A 23,636-nucleotide genomic window follows, 5' to 3' on the forward strand; every position below is an offset into this window, starting at 1 on the left:
TTCCTGTAATGTGTGACTATGTTAACCGCTGGTCCTCTTCCTGTAATGTGTGACTGTGTTAACCACTGGTCATCTTAATGTAATGTGTGACTGTGTTAACCACTGGTCCTCTCCCTGTAATGTGTGACTGTGTTAACCACTGGTTTTCTTCCTGTAATGTGGAACTCTGTTAACCACTGGTCCTCTCCCTGTAATGTGTGACTGTATTAACCACTGGTCATCTTAATGTAATGTGTGACTGTGTTAACCACTGGTTTTCTTCCTGTAATGTGTGACTGTGTTAACCACTGGTTTTCTTCCTATAATGTGTGACTGTGTTAACCACTGGTCATCTTAATGTAATGTGTGACTGTGTTAACCACTGGTCCTCTTCCTGTAATGTGTGACTGTGTTAACCACTGGTTTTCTTCCTGTAATGTGTGACTGTGTTAACCACTGGTCCTCTTCCTGTAATGTGTGACTGTGTTAACCACTGGTCATCTTAATGTAATGTGTGACTGTGTTAACCACTGGTCCTCTCCCTGTAATGTGTGACTGTGTTAACCACTGGTCCTCTTCCTGTAATGTGTGACTGTGTTAACCACTGGTCCTCTTCCTGTAATGTGTGACTGTGTTAACCACTGGTCATCTTAATGTAATGTGTGACTGTGTTAACCACTGGTCCTCTCCCTGTAATGTGTGACTGTGTTAACCACTGGTCATCTTAATGTAATGTGTATAGGAGCACCAGCGGCTGGAGACCATCCTGAGCCTGTGTACTGAGCTGGGCCGGGACCAGGGCGGCTCAGCCATCTCCGACCTGCAGAAGATCAACAAGGAGCTGGAGAAGCTGCAAGAGTCTGATGATGACTCAGTGTTCTCCAACTCCCCCGGCAGCGTCAGTGGCACTGCCCCGGAGAATGTCTTTGGCACCAAAGCCCGGGAGTACCAGCTGGCTGAGGAGCGGCAGGTCCGCCAGCGCCGCCACAGCGGGCACAGAGAAGCCAGGGATTCCAGGGCCCAGTCACCTGCTGTCAGCCTGCGCATTATTGTCCCCTCACCCTCCCCTCACCACAGAGCCAGGGTAAGTCCTGGTGACATGTCTAACATTGTCTTGAGACCCGAGGTCTTTCATCTCAACCCTTCAGCACTCAAACAAGCACATCATCTTAGACAGCCAAACATGTGGGTGCACACATACTCACAGTAGAACATGAGTGGGAAAAGTATGAAATGAAAGAAGGAATTCCCCTTGCCCAGGGGCTTGTTGTTGATAATTACAGGGTTAGGGAGGGATTTATCAAAGCATCTGCATGACACAGTAACTCATTCCGACATAGCTGTGTGTGTTCACCCATGACAGAGTTGGTGTGAATGTAGAGGAAACTATGCAGCGCAGTGGGGGTTGAGGTATCAGTGTTGTTAAAGATATACGGAATTCTTACACACAGAGTACACCTCCAATGGTGCCCCAGTATGTCACGAGTAGCTCACTCTCTCTGCACCTAACCCCAGTCTCAGTCTTAGAGCCACTGTTACAGTTGTAGAGGTGCTGTAAGACTGTGGCATTTTCCACTCTAGAGCAGTAATGACTTAATGGTGTGTTTAGTTTTAATGGAGGAGTTCTCTGGGGAATACAGTTACAGCCACTCAGTCTTTCTGAAAGGAAGGGGAACAGGAAATGACTTTATCCTCAGTAGAATAACTGTGCGCACTCGTGTGCTGTGTGTAAGATGTTTTGTTAATATTAAAGTACTTATAATACCCGGTACCTACTTTGTAGCTGATATGAATATTTATACCATTACAACAGATAATCATACAAGCATTGTGTATTTGGAAAATAAAATACATTGGGGCCTACTTTACTACTTTCATTTGGTACCCAACTACAAGATCAGCATTATATTTCATGTAGGGAATACATTTCCACTATAATTTCTTACAGCTGAGCCAGAGTCCCATTAAATACATTAGTTATTGAACCTTCCAATTTTACCTTTATTTAACTAGGCAAGTCAGTTAAGAACAAATTCTTATTTTCAATGACAGCCTAGGAACAGTGGGTTAACTGCCTTGCTCAGGGACAGAACGAGAGATTTGTACCTCGTCAGCTCGGGGATTTGATCTTGCAACCTTCCAGTTACTAGTCCAATGCTCTAACCACTAGGCTACCTGCCGCCCCAATCCAATCTCTTCTCCCATCTCATTCCTAAATCCTGGCAGTGGAACAGTGGAGCAGGCAGTCAGATACTGCCTCTGAAACAGCCCATAAATCCCAGGACTGCTGCCTGCCTGCCACGTGAGGCTCTGACTGCTGTTCAGCAGGCCTCGAGCAGGCAGCAGATATGATACAGGTTGTGATGTGTCAGATACAGTGTGTGCCCGGATGTGTGTGGATTAGATCAGGGGCTGATGACAGGAGCTGATGTTGACTCTCTGGTGGCAGCAGGGCTCTCTTACTGATAGGAGATCACTGAGGCTTGTGCAGTAGACTCCTTGTGAGACAGTAGAGTATTAACCCAGTCCCTGTTCTCCTGAGGGACCTGAATCTCTGCTGCATTACAGACACATGGAAGGGGCATTACTCCCCCTCACTATCGCTGACAGCAATCTGAGGCAGATCCATCTAACCAATGTACTATTAGCTACAAATCAGAAGGTTGTTAAGAAAACATAAAAACATGTACCATAGCTTTAAATGAGGCATGATCCTGTAGTGGACCATATCGTGTTTAAGACATGACATCATCACAGTGTTGACAGTAACACACATTGTGAGTAGATAGCAGGGGGTTTAGGCTGGGTTTCTGTAAAACACTCTGTGACAACTGCTGATGTAAAAAGAGCTTTATACAATACATTTGATTGGTTGATTGATTGCTTGATAGTTTAAATTGGTTGATTGATTAATTGATAGTTTGTAGGCCCATGGACTGATGATGGCTCTGTAATATCACCAGCAGCAGGCTACGGAGGATGTGCATCTGAAACAGGAAGTGACGCGTATCGAGGAAGAGAGGATCCAGGTGCTAAACAACATAGAAGAGTTGGAGCAGAAGATCAAAGACCTGGACAACCAGATGGAGGAATCCATCAGAGAGGTATGCAGCACAACACAGTACCACACAACACAACAGAGCACAACAGAGCACAGCATGGGAGAGTGAATGGAGGGAGCTTCACCCATGCTGTGTGTGTCAGTGTGTGTTGACATGTGTGTGTTTATGAGTTGGGATACTTTGTGGAGTTAGGAAATGAGTGTTTACAGTGGCTGGGTAATGATAGTAATGGGGGGGGGGGTAGTTTTGGTCCATCTGTGTCTGGCTTTGGGGAGCTAACAATACTGATTTTAAGCTGTGTGTGTGTGTGTGTGTGTGTGTGTGTGTGTGTGTGTGTGTGTGTGTGTGTGTGTGTGTGTGTGTGTGTGTGTGTGTGTTGTGTTGCGTGCGTGCGTGCGTGCGCGCGCGTGTGGTGCAGATGGAGGTGGAGCGGGCTCTGCTGGAGGGGGAGCAGGACTCTGAGATGGCCCTGCTGCATAGGGAGAAGGAGGTACTGGACCAACTCAATGAGAAGATTGGCAGCAATGACAAGACTGTCCTCACAGACAAGTCCCAGGTAACAGCAGCAGACATGTTGTCCATCTCTGTGAGTTGGATGCCATTGCTTTCAGACACAGGGAATGTGAGGCGGAGAGGGGAGAGAGAGAGACATACGGTCAGGGTACATGTGGGAGTTGGGGTTTCAGTGGTGAGAATCTGAGTTGGAGGAATCTACAGTCCAGCCCACAGGTCTGAATACAGTAGGGCAGGCCTTCTTTTCTGCTGCCTCCTTGGTTCCTCCTTAACCTTCACTAACACTCTATTTCCTTGCTCTCAGTCTTTGCTGTGTTGTGGGTGTTTGTGTGTTCTTACGCGCACGCATGTGTGTGCTCTTGTATACGTGTGTGTATGTGGGTGCTCTTGTATACGTGTGTGTATGTGTGTGTCCACTGCTGTGCAGCACAAAGCCCTGCTCGATGTTGAGAGGGTAAAGGTAGAGTGGTTGGAGGAGCTTGTCTCTGACCAGAGGACCCAGCTGGACACCTGTCCCGAGGCGCTAACTCCTAACTGGTCCCTCATGCTCCTCAGTTAGTATGGCTGCCTTTCTTCCACTAAAGTGCTTCTGCTTCCCTCTCTGGCTGCCCCTCCTCCTCCTCCTCTCTGGCTGCCCCTCCTCCTCCTCCTCTCTGGTTGCCCCTCCTCCTTCTCTCTGGCTGCCCCTCCTCCTCCTCTCTAACTGCTTTTCCTCTCTGGCTGCCCCTCCTCCTCCTCTCTGGCTGCCCCTCCTCCTTCTCTCTGGCTGCTTTTCCTCTCTGGCTGCCCCTCCTCATCCTAACTGTCCCCCCTTTTCCTCCTAACTTCCCCCCCTACTCCTTGTAATCGCCATGGTTTCACTTGATGGCCTTTCTGTTATGGTTCAGACAGAGATGGTCAAATCAAATCAAATGTCATTGGTCACATACACATTTTTTGTAGATATTATTGCGGGTGTAGCAAAATGCTTGTGTTCCTAGCTCCAACAGGGCAGCGGAATCTAAAAATTCACAATTATACACACAAATCTAAAAGTAAAAGAATCGAATTAAGAAATATAGAAATATTTGGATGAGCAATGTCGGAGTGGCATTGACTAAAATACAGTACAAAAGATAGTGACTAGTGTTCCATTATTAAAGTGGCCAGTGATTCCATGGCTATGTATATAGGGCAGCAGCCTCTATGGTGCAGGGCTGAGTAACCGGGTGGTAGCCGGCTAGTGAACAGTCTGATGGCATTGAGATAGAAGCTGTTTTTCAGTATCTCGGTCCCAGCATTGATACACCTGTACTGACCTACGGATGATAGCGGAGTGAACAGGCCGTGGCTCGGGTGGTTGATGTCCTTGATGATCTTTTTGGCCTTCCTGTGACATCGTGTCCTGGAGGGCAGGCAGTGTGCCCCCGGTGATGCGTTGGGCAGACCGCACCACCCCCGTCAGGAAGTCCAGGACCCAGTTGCACAGGGTGGGGTTCAGACCCAATTGGGGTGGTAAGCAAATTGAAGTGGGTCTAGGGTGTCAGGTAAGGTGGAGGTGATATGATCCTTACCTAGCCTCTCAAAACACTTCATGATGACAGAAGTGAGTGCTACGGGGTGATAGTCATTTAGTTCAGTTACCTTTGCTTTCTTTGGTACAGGAAGAATCGTGGATATCTTGAAGCAAGTGGGGACAGCAAACTGGGATAGGGAGAGATTGAATATGTCCGTAAACACTCCAGCCAGCTGGTCTGCGCATGCTCTGAGGACGTGGCTAGGGATGCCGTCTGGGCCGGCAGCCTTGTGAGGGTTAACGTCGGCCACGGAGAAGGAGAGCCCACAGTCCTTGGTAGCGGGCCATGTCGGTGGCACTTTGTTATTCTCAAAGCGGCAAAGAAGGTGTTTAGCTTGTCTGGGAGCAAGACGTTGGTATCTGCGACGTGGCTGGTTTTCCCTTTGTAATCCGTGATTCTCTGTAGACCCTGCCACATATGTCTTGTGTCTGAGCTGTTGAATTGAGACACTTTTTCTCTGGACTGACGTTTTGCCTGTTTGATTGCCTTACAGGGGGAATAACTACACTGTTTGTTTATATTCTGCCATATTCCCAGTCACCTTGCCATGGTTAAATGCAGTCGTTCACACTTTCAGTTTTGCGTGAATGCTGCCATCTATCCACGGTGTATGGTTTGGGTAGGTTTTAATAGTCACAGTGGGAACAACATCCTCTATACACTTCCTGATGAACTCAGTCACCGTGTCTGTGTATACGTCAATGTTATTCTCAGAGGCTACCCAGAACATATCCCAGTCCACGTGATCAAAACAATGTTGAAGCATGGATTCCAATTGGTCAGACCAGCAGTGAATAGACCTTAGCACGGGTGCTTCCTGTTTGAGTGTCTGCCTATAGGAAGGGAGGAGCAAAATGGAGTTGTGATCTGATTTGCTGAAGGGAGGGTGGGGGAGGGCCTTGTAGGCAGTTCGAAAATGGGAGTAGCAGTGGTCCCATCCAAGAATGGAAAGTGCAGTGACATGAAGTATGTGCTAAGAAGGAGATTGTAGGTTGTTGTTATCTAGCTAAGGAATTTAATTGGCATTACAGGATAATGGGAGCTCATTATTGTGGTCTATTTGTCTGTAAAATGTCAATGTATTTGTCTCTGTGAGTTTGAATCCTCCACACAAGGACCCACTCAAAGCCAGTGCATTCTCAACCTTAAATGATGTGTGTGTGTATATGGGTGATTATGCAACTACGGGCACTTCCATGTCCTCGGGTCAATTTGGGGGATTTTATAAAAAATAAAACAAATACAAATATTTGTATGTTAAGTCCACACTGGAATCACCCCATACTTTTTTAACACCTCTCTATCAAGTATTTTAGCCACGTTTTAGATGCATTATATACCTCAATTTCACTATTTTGCCCTTGTCCCTGACCCAGACTTTTAAGCTTCTACTATGTTTTTCTGTGACAAAACATTAATAATTACGCATTATATCATGTTATGTACTACAGAAAGAGTCAATTAAATAAAATCTATATCAATATTTATTGTGAGTATGCCCTTATATTGTTTTTTACACAAAATATACCTGTCCTTTGGGAGTGGAGTCATTTCCAACAATGGCTGCAGTGGACAGTTGTTCCAGATGTGATGTCCAGAAGTTTAAGAAAAATCGAGGTAAATATTGCTTGTGTAGAGAATATTTTAATTGTCAGTCATTTCCAAACAGGCTATAATTTCTTTAATTTGTGGTAGAACTTTTGATTTAAAAAAAAATATTTTATGTATTTAAGGTAAACGATATGCTAGCTGTAATACTAATCAAAGCATGCTAAGCTGTCTGTCAATTTTCTCCAGAAACTGTAGAAATGTCATTTCCATCACAGTCATTTCCATCACAAACTTAAGTGTGGTGGAAATGACAGAATGTGGTGGAAATGACACAAGTCCATTATCTTATTCAGTTTTACTTGACTTTTTTATTTTTATTTAATCATGTTTTAAATTAATTGAATCTAGAAAATGCTCCAAGGTGTGCACAAGTTGAAAACTAAGTAGTATTTGTCTTTATTTTTTGAAGATGCCATATAAAACAGCAAAGAGGTCACAGACATATAGAAACAAAATAAAAAATGATCCTATACGATACCAGGAACATCTGCAAAAAGACAGGGAGAGATACTGGAAGAAAAAAAGAGAAGGGAGAAGTGAAATCTATCTCTGAGCTTACAAAGCGAGGACAAAGAAACAAGAGAAGGCAATGAAAATGTAACCAACGGAATAGAAGACAGACTTTAAAGAGAACAGTTGCAATGGAGACCTACCTATCAGGCAACACACCACCTCAGTCACCAGATGACCTGCAGCCAGAACATGAGGCTAACATACCTGCCCCTAACTTACCTGCCCCAGATGCACGCGCTGATACCCCTTCCTCATTGTCTGCAACATGAATGAGAAGTCGAATACTTGCTGGAAGGAAAAAGGTTGAGAGGTCGCTCAAAGGCATACAGAGATCTTAGTATGACAAATGTCAAACTTGATAATGCTTTACGGAAAGCTGAGAAATACAAAAAAAGGTATGATCGACTGATGAACAAAATGAAGAGACAAAATTCCCCAAAGACAAAACAGCAAATGAAGGGAACTCCGAAGAACTTGAGAAGGATTTTATTGTTTTCAAAATACCATCAGTGCAGAGTTAAAACAAAAGTATAAAAAAATGTGCAGTGCCAAAGACAAACAAGTGGCTTCAAAAATGCTCAGAGGCAACATCCTGAGAAAGTATGGCCTGGTCAAAGCCGCAAACAGAGAATTTGGATTTTCAGCAAAAGCAATGAGGGCAAATGAAAACAGGCCATCAAGTCTTCAATACTCCAGGAAAAATCAGTGTAACAGAATTAGCACTGCCACAGAAGAGAAAATCACTAGATTCTATGAATGTGATGACAACAGCAGAGCAACAACAGGGAAAAAGGACAAACTAACGAGGAACAAGAAGAAAAAGCAGAAGCGCTTCTTGAATGGCACAATTCAGAACCTTTATCAGAAGTTTAAGAGGGAATATTCAGAAATTCTAATTTCCTACTGTGAATTCTGCAAAATACTTCCTTTTTGGGTTGTCAAGCCAACAGTCCAGGATAGGGACACGTCTCTGCAAAACCCACGCCAACCTCCAGTTCATAGAGGACAAACTACAGCATCACAAAGTGATCAGCTGCAGCAACATTGAGAAAGTTAGTGAGTCTTTGTGCTGTGAACCTGAAGAACCTGAAGAAGGAGCTCATGTATAGAGAGTGCTCCCTTTGTCAAGCAAAAGAGCTTAAAACATCTGACTTTGATGCTGGTGAGCAGACATGGTGGTTTGAGTGGAAAAACAAAGCTGGAGAGAGAGAGAAGAAAAACAAAGAGGGAAACATGGAGAAGTTCACTGTACATTTGACAGTAAAAGAAAAGGTATGTGGCACACTGCAGATTCTACTGGAGGACTTCTCCAAAGGATTGAAAGAGAAGTTGGGGAAACACGTGTACAACATTCGACACCAATACTCAACTGAGAGAATTAAGAGAATCTGGGGAAAGAGGAGATCATTGTGCATATTGACTTGGCAGAGAACTACCTGTGTAAACACACCAGTGAAATCCAGGCAGTTCACTTTGGTGATTCTCACAAGCAGGTGACCCTCCACACCTGTGTTGGATATACCACAAATGATACAGTTTCACTTTGCTCACTGAGCTCTTCTATGCGGCATGACCCCTCTGCTATCTGGGCCCATCTCTTAAAAACACTGGCCTACTTCCTTGAGCTCTGCCCATCGGCTACTGCTGTACACTTTGTGAGTGATGGGCCTACAACCCAGTATAGGTCTGAAATGTTTATCAATGGTTGTTGTTCAAAATGTTTGCAATAAAATATTGTTTTCATACGTTTTATTTTTACATAGATGTCATTTCCACCACACCTTGTCATTTCCATCACAACCCATATTTTGAGGTAAATGAGTATATTATGTATAATTTACATATATTTATTTGTTTTAGATATGGAAATCATATGGTTGTTATCATAATCTCACAAAAAGGTTCGGTGGAAATATCTTATTTTTCATGATAAATAAATGTTTTCAACTTTCACCAAGGCAAGTTTATACATTCAGGCCTCGTGTTGAATTATTAATATTAGGAAAACCTTAAAAATCACTTTAAATAATATTCAATACAATTTCATGTACAAATGTATAAGAAATCCGTTATAAATCAATTGTATGATATTACATTTTCAACTAAAATTGATGTTTAATGACGTGATGTGTATGTACATTTGTGTATGGCTGTCTGGGAAAATTGACAAAAATATATACATTCCTGAATAGTACGATCGCAGCCATTATCAGATATAGTTTCTAGACAAATCAAAGACAAGTACAATGCTGGTAAAATGGTGTTTGAATAAGTTTTAATTTCTGAAAGTTTGCACAGCCAAAGTGCCCGAAGTTGCATAATCACCCATATGTGTGTGTGTGTGTGTGTGTGTTGTTCGTCAGGATGCTGAGGTGCTGGAGGCGGAGAGGAAGCGTTTTGAGGACCTGGAGTTCCAGCAGCTGGAAAGAGAGAGTGGTCAGGACGAGGAGAAGGAGGGTCAGACCCAGCAACTACTCCGAGAGATAGCAGATTACCAGCGTAGTACTGTCACACGCAAGGAGAGACTCCTGACCCTGAAGAAGCAGTCTACACAGATTACCCAGCAGTCTCAGCGAGAGAAGGACAGCTTCCTGAAAGAGAAGAACAACCTGCTCCTGATGGTTCAGAGGGTAAGAAGGTTTTTGTGTACTGGTTCTGTTTTGTATCTGTATACCTTTACCGTTGTTTGACTGGCAGTCTGTGTGTCTCTAGGAGAGGGAGAACCTGGCTTCTCTGGAGAGGAAGTATGCTGAACTGACTGGAGGGCAGGCCTTCCCTAACAACCCTGTTGCCATGAAGGAGGTATGATGTACAATACACTACTCACAGTGCATATGTCTGGCCAGCAGATGGCAGCTGTCTCTACTAAGAGCCTCACAGTGCATGACTGAAATGCCTGACAACAGAGGAGGTTCCTTTCTAAGAAACCTCCCATTTTCTATCAATGGAAGTCTTTTATCGTTTCCATATGTTTCTTTTTTTTCAAACGTATTTTTTTGCATTCATTTCCAACATACAGGTACTGCACGGATTGTTGTTGAAAGATAAGACGCATAAACAAAAGCAACAAATACATACAAGGAAAAACTACAACAACAACAAAACATTTAAAATAAACCAAAAATGGCAATAGCAAGACACACCACACCCGAGTGGGTTGGGTTGTGTACATACTTTGAAGGAATCAGTTAATATATACATGTATAGTCCATAAAGAGTAAGGGATCATTGATCAGACACTATCTCTAGTCCCACTGAATCTCCATGTTCACAGATAGTAATGACCACGTGTCCACATTGATCTTGCTTTAATCTTAATCTAAATGGGATTTTTATGTATATTGTTCTTATAATTGCCACTCTTGCCATTCTTTAATTGCTATTTTTCTGGGGCCATTCTTTAATTGCTATTTTTCTGGGGCCATTCTTTAATTGACATTCTTTCTGGGGCCATTCTTTAATTGACATTCTTTCTGGGACCATCTTAATGCAGAGCTTTTTTAGCTGCAATGAAAAGTATTTGTAACAAATATAATTTCTTCCTTTCTAACACCATGTCCGACTTGGATCCAAGAATGGCTAACATGGGATCTGTGGGTTCTGAAAAAAACTACTATTTACCACTGAATTCCCCTCCATGAATTTGCATTGGTAACTTTATGAGCTTCAGAGAATATATCTAACCATGTCTCTTCACTTATCTTGATGAAGTTCACCTTACCACCTTTGTCTAAGAATCAATGTGTTATCTTGTTTCATGGCTGATAAAGCACTGTATAAGTTAGTTGTCTGGCTAAGCATTGTTCTATGGCCGTGGTGGTGCCTTGTAACCTTATCCAGTTTTGGTGTTTGGATAGAAAGCTTCGTACTTGTAGATACCTGAAGAAGTCTGACCTTGGTATATTAAACTCAGAGCTCAGTCTTTCAAATTTTAGAGTACTCTTTTCAAATAAGTGATGGATGTATTGAAGTTTCAAATGTGCCCAGTTTCTAAAACCTGTGTCTAATCGTAGTGGCTTAAAACCCTTCATATGTACAATGGGTGATAACGCTGAGATTCCTGTAGGAAGGTTGAAAACTCGCTGCGTCTCTTTCTGTTCTTTTTATGTGGTTCCTGCCCATTTTCCACAACTCACTCAATATATTTTCCTCAGTGAATGGGAGTACGGGCAGAGGGACCAAAGTAAAGTCTGACTTTTCTATTTCCAGCCACCTTGTACCTGCAGCTTCAGACATACTGTCATGGCCCTAAATTGGGTTGCAAGCCAGTAATGTTTCAGATTGGGGAGTGCACATCCTCCCTGTTTTTATTTTTTTATATCTGACCCTGGGATGTCGTCCCTGCCAGATACATCTGGAGATGAGTTTGTCTAATAGCACAAACAGATTTTGGTGGTCAAATTGGAAGTGTTTGAAAGAGGAACAATAATCTAGGTAATGCATTCATTCTTATTGATTCTACCCTTCCCGATAGGGTGAGGGGCAGCACAGACCAGCAGTCCAGATCACCTTTGATTCTATCTATCAGCTTCGTGTAGTTGGCTTTGTATAAGTTATCACGTTCAGCAGTTATAGTATTTCCTAGATATGTGATAGCTTCATTTGACTACTTAAAAGAGAACAATGTTTTTATATAGGGGGTGATATGTGTATTTAAGGACCAGTGCTTCCGTTTTATTAACATTCATATTGTACCTGGAGTAACTGCCAAATGTATTTAAGACGTTCTATTAGCTTTGGGACAGACTTCACAGGGTCAGACATAGCAGACCTATACTACAACATCGCCAGCGTACAATGATATTTTATGCGTTTCATCCCCAACCTTCTTTCCTTTAACATGTTGATGTTTCTGTTCTGGTCTGTGCAGCACTTCCGCTTTCTAGAGGAGAGGAGGCGGGGCAGTAAGGAGAACTCCTCCCACCTCAGTGACACTCTGCCCCGTAAGAGGAGCCAGCAGGCCCTCAGTCACTACAGCAGCTCTACCCTGGGCCGTAGCCTCTCCCCTAAGGTGAGCATGGAGGACCAACCTCCCCTCCCTGGGCCGTAGCCTCTCCCCTAAGGTGAGCATGGAGGACCAACCTCCCCTCCCTGGGCCGTAGCCTCTCCCCTAAGGTGAGAATGGAGGACCAACCTCCCCTCCCTGGGCCGTAGCCTCTCCCCTAAGGTGAGAATGGAGGACCAACCTCCCCTCCCTGGGCCGTAGCCTCTCCCCTAAGGTGAGAATGGAGGACCAACTTCCCCTCCCTGGGCTGCAGCCTGTCCCCTAAGGTGAGCATGGAGGACCAACACCCCCTCCCTGGGCTGCAGCCTGTCCCCTAAGGTGAGCATAGGCGACCAACCTCCTCTTCCTGGGGGCAGCCTGTCCCCTAAGGTGAGCATGGGGGACCAACCTCCCATCCCTGGGCCGCAGCCTGTCCCCTCAGGTGAGCATGGAGGACCAACCTCCCCTCCCTGGGCCGCAGCCTGTCCCCTAAGGTGAGCATGGGGGACCAACCTCCCCTCCCTGGGCTGCAGCCTGTCCCCTAAGGTGAGCATGGGGGACCAACCTCCCCTCCGTGGGCTGCAGCCTGTCCTCTAAGGTGAGCATGGGGGACCAACCTCCACTCCCTGGGCCACAGCCTGTCCCCTAAGGTGAGCATGGGGGACCAACCTCCCCTCCCTGGGCTGCAGCCTGTCCTCTAAGGTGAGCATGGGGGACCAACCTCCCCTCCCTGGGCCGCAGCCTGTCCCCTAAGGTGAGCATGGGGGACCAACCTCCCCTCCCTGGGCTGCAGCCTGTCCCCTAAGGTGAGCATGGGGGACCAACCTCGACTCCGTGGGCTGCAGCCTGTCCTCTAAGGTGAGCATGGGGGACCAACCTCCACTCCCTGGGCCACAGCCTGTCCCCTAAGGTGAGCATGGGGGACCAACCTCCCCTCCCTGGGCCGCAGCCTGTCCCCTAAGGTGAGCATGGGGGACCAACCTCCCCTCCCTGGGCCGCAGCCTGTCCCCTAAGGTGAGCATAAGCGACCAACCTCCTTTTCCTGGGGGCAGCCTGAGCATTTGGGGAGCATTTGGGGAACCAGATCAACCTCTCCTCCCTGGGGCGTGCTGGGCAGAGGACAACCACAGGGGTTAGATCAGCAGTGCACAACTCCAGTCCCTCAGGACCTTCATTTCTCTTAATTTAATCATTAATTGATAATGCCATTGAATCCCAGAGTCCCCGCATCTGATTACAGGAGCATTGGGTTAGAGAGACACTTACCAGGTCATCTCACTCTCTGTTGTGTCCGTCTGTCTACTCTGCAGTCCCACCTGCCCCTGTCCCAGAGCTCCAGCTGTGGTAGTATCATCCCCCGGGGCCTCTCTATCTCTCCCAGAGATCTGGAAACTCCACGCCTGCTCAAGGGTGAGCCAAAACACTTTTTTGTTTTGTGAACTTGTGTGCATGTCTGGGAATACTTTCATTTGTATTTTGTTTTTATGATGCCTCTAATGACCTATTGTCTAGAAGTTCATTATTAATTGTCCGTAGCTTATGGCTGCCTATACCATAACCCCACCACCACCATGGGGCACTCTGTTCACAACGTTGACATCAGCAAACCGCTCACCCACACCACGCCATACATGCTGTCTGCCATCTGCCCAGTACAGTTGAAACCGGGATTCATCCGGGAAGAGCACACTTCTCCAGTGTGTCAGTGGCCATCGAAGGTGAGCATTTGCCCACTGAAGTCAGTTACGACACCGAACTGCAGTCAGGTCAAGACCCTGGTGAGGATGATGAGCACACAGATGAGCTTCCCTGAGACGGTTTCTGACAGTTTGTGCAGAAATTCTTCGCTTGTGCAAACCTACAGTTTCATTAGCTGTCCAGGTGGCTGGTCTAAGACGATCCCGCAAGTGAAGAAACCGAATGTGGAGGTCCTGGGCTGACATGGTTACACATGGTCTGTAGTTGTCGGGCCGGTTGGACGCACTGCCAAATTCTCTAAAACAACGTTGGAGGCGGCTTATGGTAGAGACATGAACATTACATTCCTTCTGTCAGCATGCCAATTGCACTCTCCCTCAAAACTTGAGACATCTGTGGCATTGTGTTGTGTGACAAAACTGCACATTTTAGAGTGGCCAGCACAAGATGCACCTGTGTAATGATCATGCTGTTTCTTGATATGCCACACCTGTCAGGTGGATGGATTATCTTGGCAATGGAGAAATGCTCACTAAGAGGGATGTAAACACATTTGTGCACAACAGTTGAGAGAAATAAGCTTTTTGTACATATGGAACATTTCTGGGATCTTTTATTTCAACTCATGAAACATGGGACCAACACGTTACATGTTGCGTTTATATTTTGGTTCAGTGTTGTAACACCATCTCATTATCGCTCTGTCTCTCTCTAGCTTTTCTCTAATCATTCATGGATTCCCTGCCTCTCTCCGTACCTGCTGCCTGTTTCTCACTGCATGCTAGCTACATGCTGCAGAGATAGACATTCATAGCTTTTCCTTTCTTGAGTGGTCAATATTGCATGTCAGTCTGTTAGTTAACATGGACTGCCACAGGGCATCTTTCCCCCAGTGTCCATTAACATCGGTCTGAGCAGGAAAGACATGTTCAGCTATACTCTGACAGTATCTCAAGCAGAAGTAACTAGAGCCTTTGGAAACAGGTCTGAGGGGGTTGAATGACCATGCCCATTTCAGTGTTGGAGGGGAATATACTATTTGTACATCAGCAATGCCCTCTGACCAACTGCAAATAAGTTGGGACAGTTAACCAGCAACAAACATTTTAAAATGTTTAATCTAATCTGATAAAATGCTTTATAAAGAGTATGTCTGTCTGTGTGTTCATCTGTCTCTCAGCAGGCCACAGCCACCTGTACATGAGTGAGAACAGACAGAGACTGGTTGACCTGTGTAGCAGGACCGTGTCTGAGTCCAATGTCTTCCTGGACCCCTTCCACTACGCAGACAATGGCCATGGCTTTGACACGCTCAGTATGGACAGCTCTGACAGCATGGAGACCAGCATCTCTGCCTGCTCCCCAGACAACATCTCCAGGTGATAGAGAGAACTGTAGGACCATTGTTCAAGTAGAACAATGATTCAAGTAGGCCCACTGTTAAAGTATGACCATTGTTAGCTCAATGTGACATTAGTTTAAAGAGCATTTTTGTTCAGAGGAGATCCAGGGGCATGGCATGTAAGAAACATGTTATGAATTAGAGAGATGTGACTCAGCATCATTCCATATTATGGTTCTTTCCAAGTTCTGTGATTTTAAGCGAAGCGTGCATGAGTAAGGCTGAGTGAAGCGGGCAGGAGTGAAGCTGAGTGAAGCGTTCAGGCGTGAAGCTGAGAAGTGTTCAGGCGTGAAGCTGAGTGAAGCGTTCAGGCGTGAAGCTGAGTGAAGCGTTCAGGCGTGAAGCTGAGTGAAGCGTTCAGGCGTGAAGCTGAGTGAAGCGTTCAGGCGTGAAGCTGAGTGAAGCGTTCAGGCGTGAAGCTGAGTGAAGCGTTCAGGTGTGAAGCTGAGTGAAGTGTTCAGGCGTGAAGCTGAGTGAAGCGTTCAGGCGTGAAGCTGAGTGAAGCGTTCAGGCGTGAAGCTGAGTGAAGCGTTCAGGCGTGAAGCTGAGTGAAGCGTTCAGGCGTGAAGCTGAGTGAAGCGTTCAGGCGTGAAGCTGAGTGAAGCGTTCAGGTGTGAAGCTGAGTGAAGCGTTCAGGAGTGAAGCTGAGTGAAGCGTTCAGGTGTGAAGCTGAGCGAAGCATGCAGGAGTGAGGCAGGGTGAGAGCCCCAGTTGGAGGGCTGACCAGCAGGGAGTGGGGTGGCTGAGGCTGCTGCAGAAGGGTCAGGTTACACACACAGCTGTGGTCTCAGTGAAGGGGCCCAGCCACCGTGGAGATCCAGCCCATCAGTACTGTTACTGTGTCGCTGGGATAGTGCCAAGAGGCTGAATCTGATGTGAGTAAAGAGCTTGTTTGTGTGCTTGTTTGTTGGTGCTTGGTTGTCTGTTGCAGAGAAGAGGCGGTGTTTGTTTAAACCAAAGTATCCTTTTTGGATCCTTTGTTGTTACAACTTGTGTGTTATTGTTTTTAATCAAGTACTAGTACTTTGTCAACCATGTTCTTGTCAGAAATAATCAGTTAGATGAAATCAGTTGAACCCTCAGACAAAAGTTGATTATGCTCGTTGGTTATGCTTAACAGACACATGGTTCTGACTGTTTTCCATTAGATCTCATGCTCTTCCAAGTGAAACTATTAGATTCATTCTAAATCTTCAGGATATCCTGTTGCAATGGGAAAACAATGTTTATTTATATATCTCTGCATGTGTCGGCAGGTAGCCTATAAAGAAACACATTTATCAACATAAGAGGTCTCCAAATCATTACTCTGAATTGACCAAGGTGGACCAGAACATTTACTTGTGGGATCAGACCATTTTATTTTGTTCGTGAGGATGCTGAACGTGTCTTGGCCATATGTTGTCCAGCTGTCTCACACCCAGTTTTAGAGGCAGTAAAGTGTTTTTTTACTTTACTGATTCTGTACACCTAGGACCACCCTGAAAGTTAAAATTGGTTAAGTGTGTGAGAGTTAAATAAAGGTTACATTTAAAAAATAAGAAAGTGTGTGAGTGTGATCTTGGTCAGTCCATGCAGTATATACAGGATGGAAAAATATGAGAGCAAATGTATGGTCTATACGTTGTACAGAATGTGATGGTATGACTGGTGCAGAGGTGCAGTTTGTTAACTTTATAGTAAGGGCCCTGGTCTGGAATTGAACTCACACTTAATAGGTTCCAGGATGGACAGTCCTTTTTCTGGTGGACGTGTGTACTCTCCTTGCTTTGTGTTTATGAAACCTTTTTCCACAGTGCCAGCACATCCAACGTAGGAAAGATTAAGGAGATGGAACGTTTGTTACGAGAAGCCCAGGCTGACAAGCATCGACTCCTTGAGCACAAGGTAATGAAGCCTTCATAACTAAAACCATCTGTACCATCCTTTTTGTGTGTGTGTTGACCATGCTGTAACTTTCTGTGTGTGGCGTGTATAGGAGCGTGAGATGGAGGTGCGTAGGCAGGCCCTGGAGGAGGAGCGGAGGAGGAGGGAGGACCTGGAGAAGAGACTGCAAGAGGAGACCAGCAGGAGACAGAAAATGATCGAGAGGGAGGTGAAGTTACGCGAGAAACAGAGGGCACAGGTGAGAGATCCAGAAAGGGATGGGCCAAGATTCATAATACCAATCATTTCAGATGCATGGTAATTTAATTAGGCCATAGCTTTAAAATGCTTTAAAGCAACTATGACATTTGAAAGAAAAATGTCTGTCAGATCTTTAGCTTTCAGGCATGGGGTCAACAAAGACCAGACACCTCTGACATTTGTCCCCAGGCCCGGCCGCTGACACGCTACCTCCCTCAGAGGAAGGATGACTTTGACCTCCATGGTCACATCGAGGCAGCTGGACACAACCCAGACAACTGCTACCACCTAGCCATCACAAATAAAACCTGCAGAGGGTTCCTGGTCAAGATGGGTGGTAAGATCAAGACCTGGAAAAAACGCTGGTTTGTCTTTGACCGGAACCGCAAGACCCTGGCCTACTACGCAGGTACCTTCTACTATCTCTCCCTCTCTTTTTCTCCCCTGACATTCTCTCTCTCTTCTCGCTCTTTTCTCTCTGTCTGTTGCAGCTGTAAATGGTAGATTAATCAGAGTGCTGCAAGAAAAGCAGCGATGACATCATCATCATCAAGCTATGCTGTTTTACTCTGGATATCTAGGAAGAGCTTTGATTCAAGTGGTTTTTGTTTCACCACCCATAAACATGGTCATTCCAGTGCTACAGTGTGTGCTCTCTTACAGACAAACATGAGGTCAAGATGAAAGGGGTCATATACTTCCAAGCCATAGAAGAGGTTTACTATGACCATTTAAAGAATGCACACAAGGTAAGGGACAAATGGTATACACATTTAAAGTATTGAAGTATCCATATTTTATGCTAAGAAACATTTTTTTTTAAACTATAGTAACATTGCTTTTCTTTTTGCTCTGTCTTTTGCCCCCACCCTCCCTCCCAGAGCCCCAACCCATCTCTGACGTTTAGTGTGAAGACCCATGACAGGGTGTACTACATGGTGTCTCCCTCCCCTGAGGCTATGCGCATCTGGATGGATGTCATCGTTACCGGGGCGGAGGGATACATGCAATTCATGGTCTAAACCAGTGGCGGTTGGTGATTGGCTGAATGCCCGGGGCGCGAGGTTGTTGGAGTTGTCAACAAAGCAGCATGACATATGATGCCAAGTTTTTGTGCTACTGGTAGTTTCTTTGAGAAGATATATAAAGCGATCTGTGCATTTGAACAACAGCATAAATGACCACTGCTGCACATGCTGCCACTGATTTGAACAGATTAGATTATACTATTTAGAATGAGAAGCCAGGTCACGAACGAACGAGAACGTAACAAGCATGCAGATGCAATAAGTGAAAACCCATTATCTAACTGGGGTAATATAGCTAATATACTGTCACAAAGCAGGATGCGCTAGCCAGTTCATTCTGAATATTTTCCATATTTCTGAGTTAGATATTAGTTTAGAAAGACTTGAAATTGGCATGGGAGCTAACTACCAATCAAGTTACAAGATAGCGATAACTAGCTAGCTGCTTGTCAAAGGTAGATAACTGGTTAATTTTACAAAACAATCTACTAAACTATTTCTCAATGTTTATAAAAATTACTGTATCTGGCTTATTAATTAATTTTATCATGCTGTTTCAGTCCACACTACATGTCACCCTGTCACCTACAAGAGAACCAAAGGAACAACATGGGGGGAAACAATACAATTGGCCAGCCACTGTCATGCTTTTTTGTCCTACCAGATCCCCAATGAGAAAGTTCTAGCTAGTGTATCCCTCTGTCTTTCGACACTTGTTGGATGTATGTAGATGTCAGCTCCCAGGCTCCCATGACTGTTGTGGTTATTTATTTACAAGTTAATTACAATTAGATTGTTGCTTTAGCGCCATCTGTACCTGATAGAGCACACATCTGTACCTGATAGAGCACACATCTGTACCTGATAGAGCACACATCTGTACCTGATAGAGCACACACATCTGTACCTGATAGAGCACACACATCTGTACCTGATAGAGCACACACATCTGTACCTGATAGAGCACACATCTGTACCTGATAGAGCACACATCTGTACCTGATAGAGCACACATCTGTACCTGATAGAGCACACATCTGTACCTGATCTGGCATGAGAGACTCATTGGGAGGGAGACTAGAACAGACCCAGAAGTTCTGATAGAGCACGCATCTGTACCTGATAGAGCACACATCTGTACCTGATCTGGCATGAGAGACTCATTGGGAGGGAGACTAGAACAGACCCAGAAGTTCTGATGGAGTACGCATTTGAGCGCCCCAGGACAGTCCATTACCTTTGTGCTGGTATAATTTATGCTAAGAAATCCTGCGATTTCATTGGGGCAGTTCCCCCTCATAGCAAATAGCTGGCAAAACAATATAAGCAATGTTTGCATGGCATATGCACCCGCAAGGGACAGAGTAGTAAGTAACTGAACAGCTGGTTTTTAACATTTTTTAAATAGGAACATGTACACATTTACTGCACTTTTATGAGCATTTAAAACATAATTCATGAATTATATAATATATACTGTATATATTTTTTATACAAATATTTTTGTTGACCAATCACAATTGGGGCACCGCCCCTAACGCCCTAATGGGCGGGCCGCTACTGGTCTAAACAACCCCCCATGGTCGCACATCCTGACCACAGACTCTCAGATGACTAACAAACAGGGAATATACTCTCCTCCAGTCCCATTAGTGCCTAAAAGACAAAACAAGTTGACTGGTCAGGTTTGAGAACCTCTGTGACCTCAGCACAATACCCTTCTGGTTTTTAGCTTTGTAACCACTTTTATTTCCATCTTACTTCAGTGAGCCCAGCTCTCTCCTCCTCTTCCGGATTCAGCTGATGTAATGGTAATCTGATACTTCGCAGTCTAGCAGGGAATGGCTTCCTCTGGAGGATTGGGTGCCCAGTGCCGCTTGTTCATTCGGAAAGGACTTACTCAGAAGATTCTGATACTTATCGCTTTACGTTTGGAGAGGAGCCTTTTGGCACCTTAACATGGTTTACCCTCATGATATTTCATGACTGTTAATGACCCAGAGTCTATGTCTGAGGTGTATTATGTAGTCTGATAGGCTCACAGTGTACAAGAGATTACTGCCCATTCAGAACAAGATACTTCTCTTCCATTGTGGCGTAGTGAGATTACACATCGAATCGAAACCTTTAAAGTAGCATATATTATTCATATTATTTATGAGTAGAATCATAGGATTGAGACTGCCGTTGGATATAATATTATAATATATGCCATTTCACAGACGCTTTTATCCAAAGCGATTTACTGTCATGCATGCATATATTTTACGTACGGGTAGCCCCGGGAATCAAACCCACTACCCTGGCGTTGCAAGGCCCATGCACTACCAATTGAGCTACAATTGAGCTAACGCCTCTACTTCTCTGGTTTGAGAAGAGGACCAGGGCCTGGTTTCCCAAAAGCATCTTAAGGCTGAATGGTTCTAAAGATGAATTTAGCCTTAAGATGCTTTTGGGAAACCGGGCCCAGATTGATTAAAGGATCACAAGCTGTCCCATCCTTTTCATCATCCAAATTGAGCTGGCTGTTGATTGGTCAACCAAAGCTCTCCCTCTGTTTTCCTTCCAGCTGGACAGTCTCTTTTTTCCCTCAAACGCTCCCTCTCTCTCCGGGGCCAAACCCTCCAGAGACTGTCTAGCATCTGCATAGACTGAGAGGACAATATGTCCCTCCAGTGGAAAACCCAAGGTGATGCACATCACCGATGTGTGTCCTTTGTACCCTACTGTTGCTCAGGAACGTGGAGATAACAGGGGAAACCCTGAAACACCAGGGACTTGAAGGTTTTGAAAGTACCTTTCTCAGCACTACGTACCAAAGACATACCATGTCTGTATTTAATATGGAAATCGTGGAAATGGAACCTTAAGGCTCCACAAAGGGCTACTTACCGGGTGTGGAAGGCATTGACACTGTGTGTGTGTGTGTGTGTGTGTGTGTGTGTGTGTGTGTGTGTGTGTGTGTGTGTGTGTGTACCTTTCGTGTGTGCCATACAGCTAAAATATGTTAGCAAAAACTTCCAGTACTAGTTCAAATGAAATGTTTTAATGGAGCGTGACATTGTATATTGTGCCTTTATGTGAGTTGTGTTTTATGACATGTAGTGTAATATCATGCTGCCAGTGGGCTGGGTGCAGCTCCCTAACCGATCAATGGGCTCATTCATTTCTGAAAGTTTGAGAAGCGTTGCGTTGTGCCTAAGAACAGCCCTTAGCCATGGTATATTGGCCATATTTCACAAACCCAGAGGAGCTTATTGCTATTATAAACTGGTTACAAACGTAATTAGAGCAGAAAAACTAAACGTTTTGTCATACCCGTGGTATACGGTTTGATATACCATGGCTTTCAGCCAATCAGAATTCAGGGCTCAAACCACCCAGTTTATAATTTGAGTTATTACACAGTCGCTATAAAACCTGTGCAGTACTTGGATATACTTACTACTTTTAAAATTACTTTTTGGGTCACAAATAATGGCACATTAATTTATATTAGTTTAATTTTCCTTTTGTTGTTTAACAAATATATTCATATTTGTCAGTAGTATGTGCATGTTGAACATACAAATCAGCTATTTGTGTGAAACCAAAGAGCAATGCAATCTGCAGTATTCTAGGGAGATTATATGAAGTCATGGAAAAAAGAAAATGCGATTCTACTTATTTGACCCAGGTATCTTAGCTGATATATTTGTAATTATGACTGATGAAAAAAAGTCATGATAATTGTAAGATGTAATGATACTGAACTGGCTCTCATTCACCATGAACTCACAGGTAGAACGTAGTAGCAAGGTCCCTGACTGTCAATGAGGTGACTGGGAGAGTGCACACGAGACTAAAGGGACTTCTCTGACAGTGTTGCGGAGGTGACAGCAGGTTAGCTCACAGGGAATCTTTCACAGTGTTATGAAGAGGTGACTGACAAGCTCTCTGTGACCAGTTGTCTTTTAAAGCAGGATGTGCTCAGTCTGTGTGACTACACAATACGGGCACACTTTTCAGGTATTTTCCATGTATAAGTTACCAACATAACTGCAACACTTTTTTGATGCATTTTAAATATATATTTTGTATTTTTATATGAACAGTGTTATTGTTAATCCTGCATGTTTTTTAAACAAATGTAAGAATAAATCATATACGTTTACTAATTTGTTTCATGTTACTATTGTTATTGCACTATATTTATACTTCAGTCCTAAATATTTTGTCAAATATTGTATTGAGGTGTTGCTCTACCAAGGAGAGGAAGTCATATTGAGATCCAACTGCTACAAAGGGAGGCTTACTGGATATCCTACCTAGAAACATTGACCCCTAGTGGTCTGAATATTGACTTTGAACAATTCTCTTTTTTATGAACAAGTCTTATACATTTATATATTCTTTCTACAGCTTATTAGCGTAAACCTAATATGTTCCCCTGTTGATAATGCTTATTATGCATTAAGGTTGAACCAACAAATATGAAATGAACTAGGAAACAATTAAATATGTGAAATGTAATTTTACAATAATGTATGTTGATGCTAATATTATGTCCAATATTCAATTATGTTTCCATATGATAACAATAGGCTAATATATTTAATATGCCATAAACTATCATTTTTTAACAGTTTCACTCAATTGATTCTAATTAACTTAATAATTATTGGTTGCACTAATTGCACTGTTTGTCTACATAACCTGGTTCAAGCGTTCTTGACATTTTACATTTTTTACATTTAAGTCATTTAGCAGACGCTCTTATCCAGAGCGACTTACAAATTGGTGCATTCACCTTATAATATCCAGTGGAACAACCACTTTACAATAGTGCATCTAAATCTTTAAGGGGGGGTTAGAAGGATTACTTTATCCTATCCCAGGTATTCCTTAAAGAGGTGGGGTTTCAGGTGACTCCGGAAGGTGGTGATTGACTCCGCTGTCCTGGCGTCGTGAGGGAGCTTGTTCCACCATTGGGGTGCCAGAGCAGCGAACAGTTTTGACTGGGCTGAGCGGGAACTGTGCTTCCTCAGAGGTAGGGAGGCGAGCAGGCCAGAGGTGGATGAACGCAGTGCCCTTGTTTGGGTGTAGGGCCTGATCAGAGCCTGAAGGTACGGAGGTGCCGTTCCCCTCACAGCTCCATAGGCAAGCACCATGGTCTTGTAGCGG

The 23,636-nt window shown here is 44.3% G+C and overlaps 1 protein-coding gene across 8 annotated transcripts in view; it reads left to right on the forward strand.

Moving 5' to 3' along the window:
* LOC106563572 (pleckstrin homology-like domain family B member 2) overlaps positions 1–22,630 on the forward strand; it is a 53,545-nt gene extending 30,915 nt beyond the window's left edge. For 4 of the 8 annotated variants that reach the window (XM_014129271.2, XM_014129277.2, XM_014129278.2 and 1 more), the window contains 13 exons: positions 722–1,063; positions 2,943–3,083; positions 3,460–3,597; positions 9,598–9,864; positions 9,947–10,036; positions 12,105–12,245; positions 13,529–13,628; positions 15,097–15,295; positions 17,115–17,205; positions 17,297–17,443; positions 17,635–17,854; positions 18,109–18,194; positions 18,327–22,630. In XM_014129271.2, coding sequence (XP_013984746.1) covers positions 722–1,063; positions 2,943–3,083; positions 3,460–3,597; positions 9,598–9,864; positions 9,947–10,036; positions 12,105–12,245; positions 13,529–13,628; positions 15,097–15,295; positions 17,115–17,205; positions 17,297–17,443; positions 17,635–17,854; positions 18,109–18,194; positions 18,327–18,467 — 2,103 coding nt within the window. In that variant the 3' untranslated portion in view covers positions 18,468–22,630. The remainder of the gene's footprint in view (positions 1–721; positions 1,064–2,942; positions 3,084–3,459; positions 3,598–9,597; positions 9,865–9,946; positions 10,037–12,104; positions 12,246–13,528; positions 13,629–15,096; positions 15,296–17,114; positions 17,206–17,296; positions 17,444–17,634; positions 17,855–18,108; positions 18,195–18,326) is intronic. The other 4 variants (XM_014129273.2, XM_014129272.2, XM_014129274.2 and 1 more) reach the window with 4 other exon arrangements.
* Positions 22,631–23,636: the final 1,006 nt, after the last annotated feature.

The sequence above is a fragment of the Salmo salar genome, chromosome ssa11 (assembly GCF_905237065.1).
Source record: "Salmo salar chromosome ssa11, Ssal_v3.1, whole genome shotgun sequence".
In the NCBI taxonomy this organism is placed as follows: Eukaryota; Metazoa; Chordata; class Actinopteri; order Salmoniformes; family Salmonidae; genus Salmo; species Salmo salar.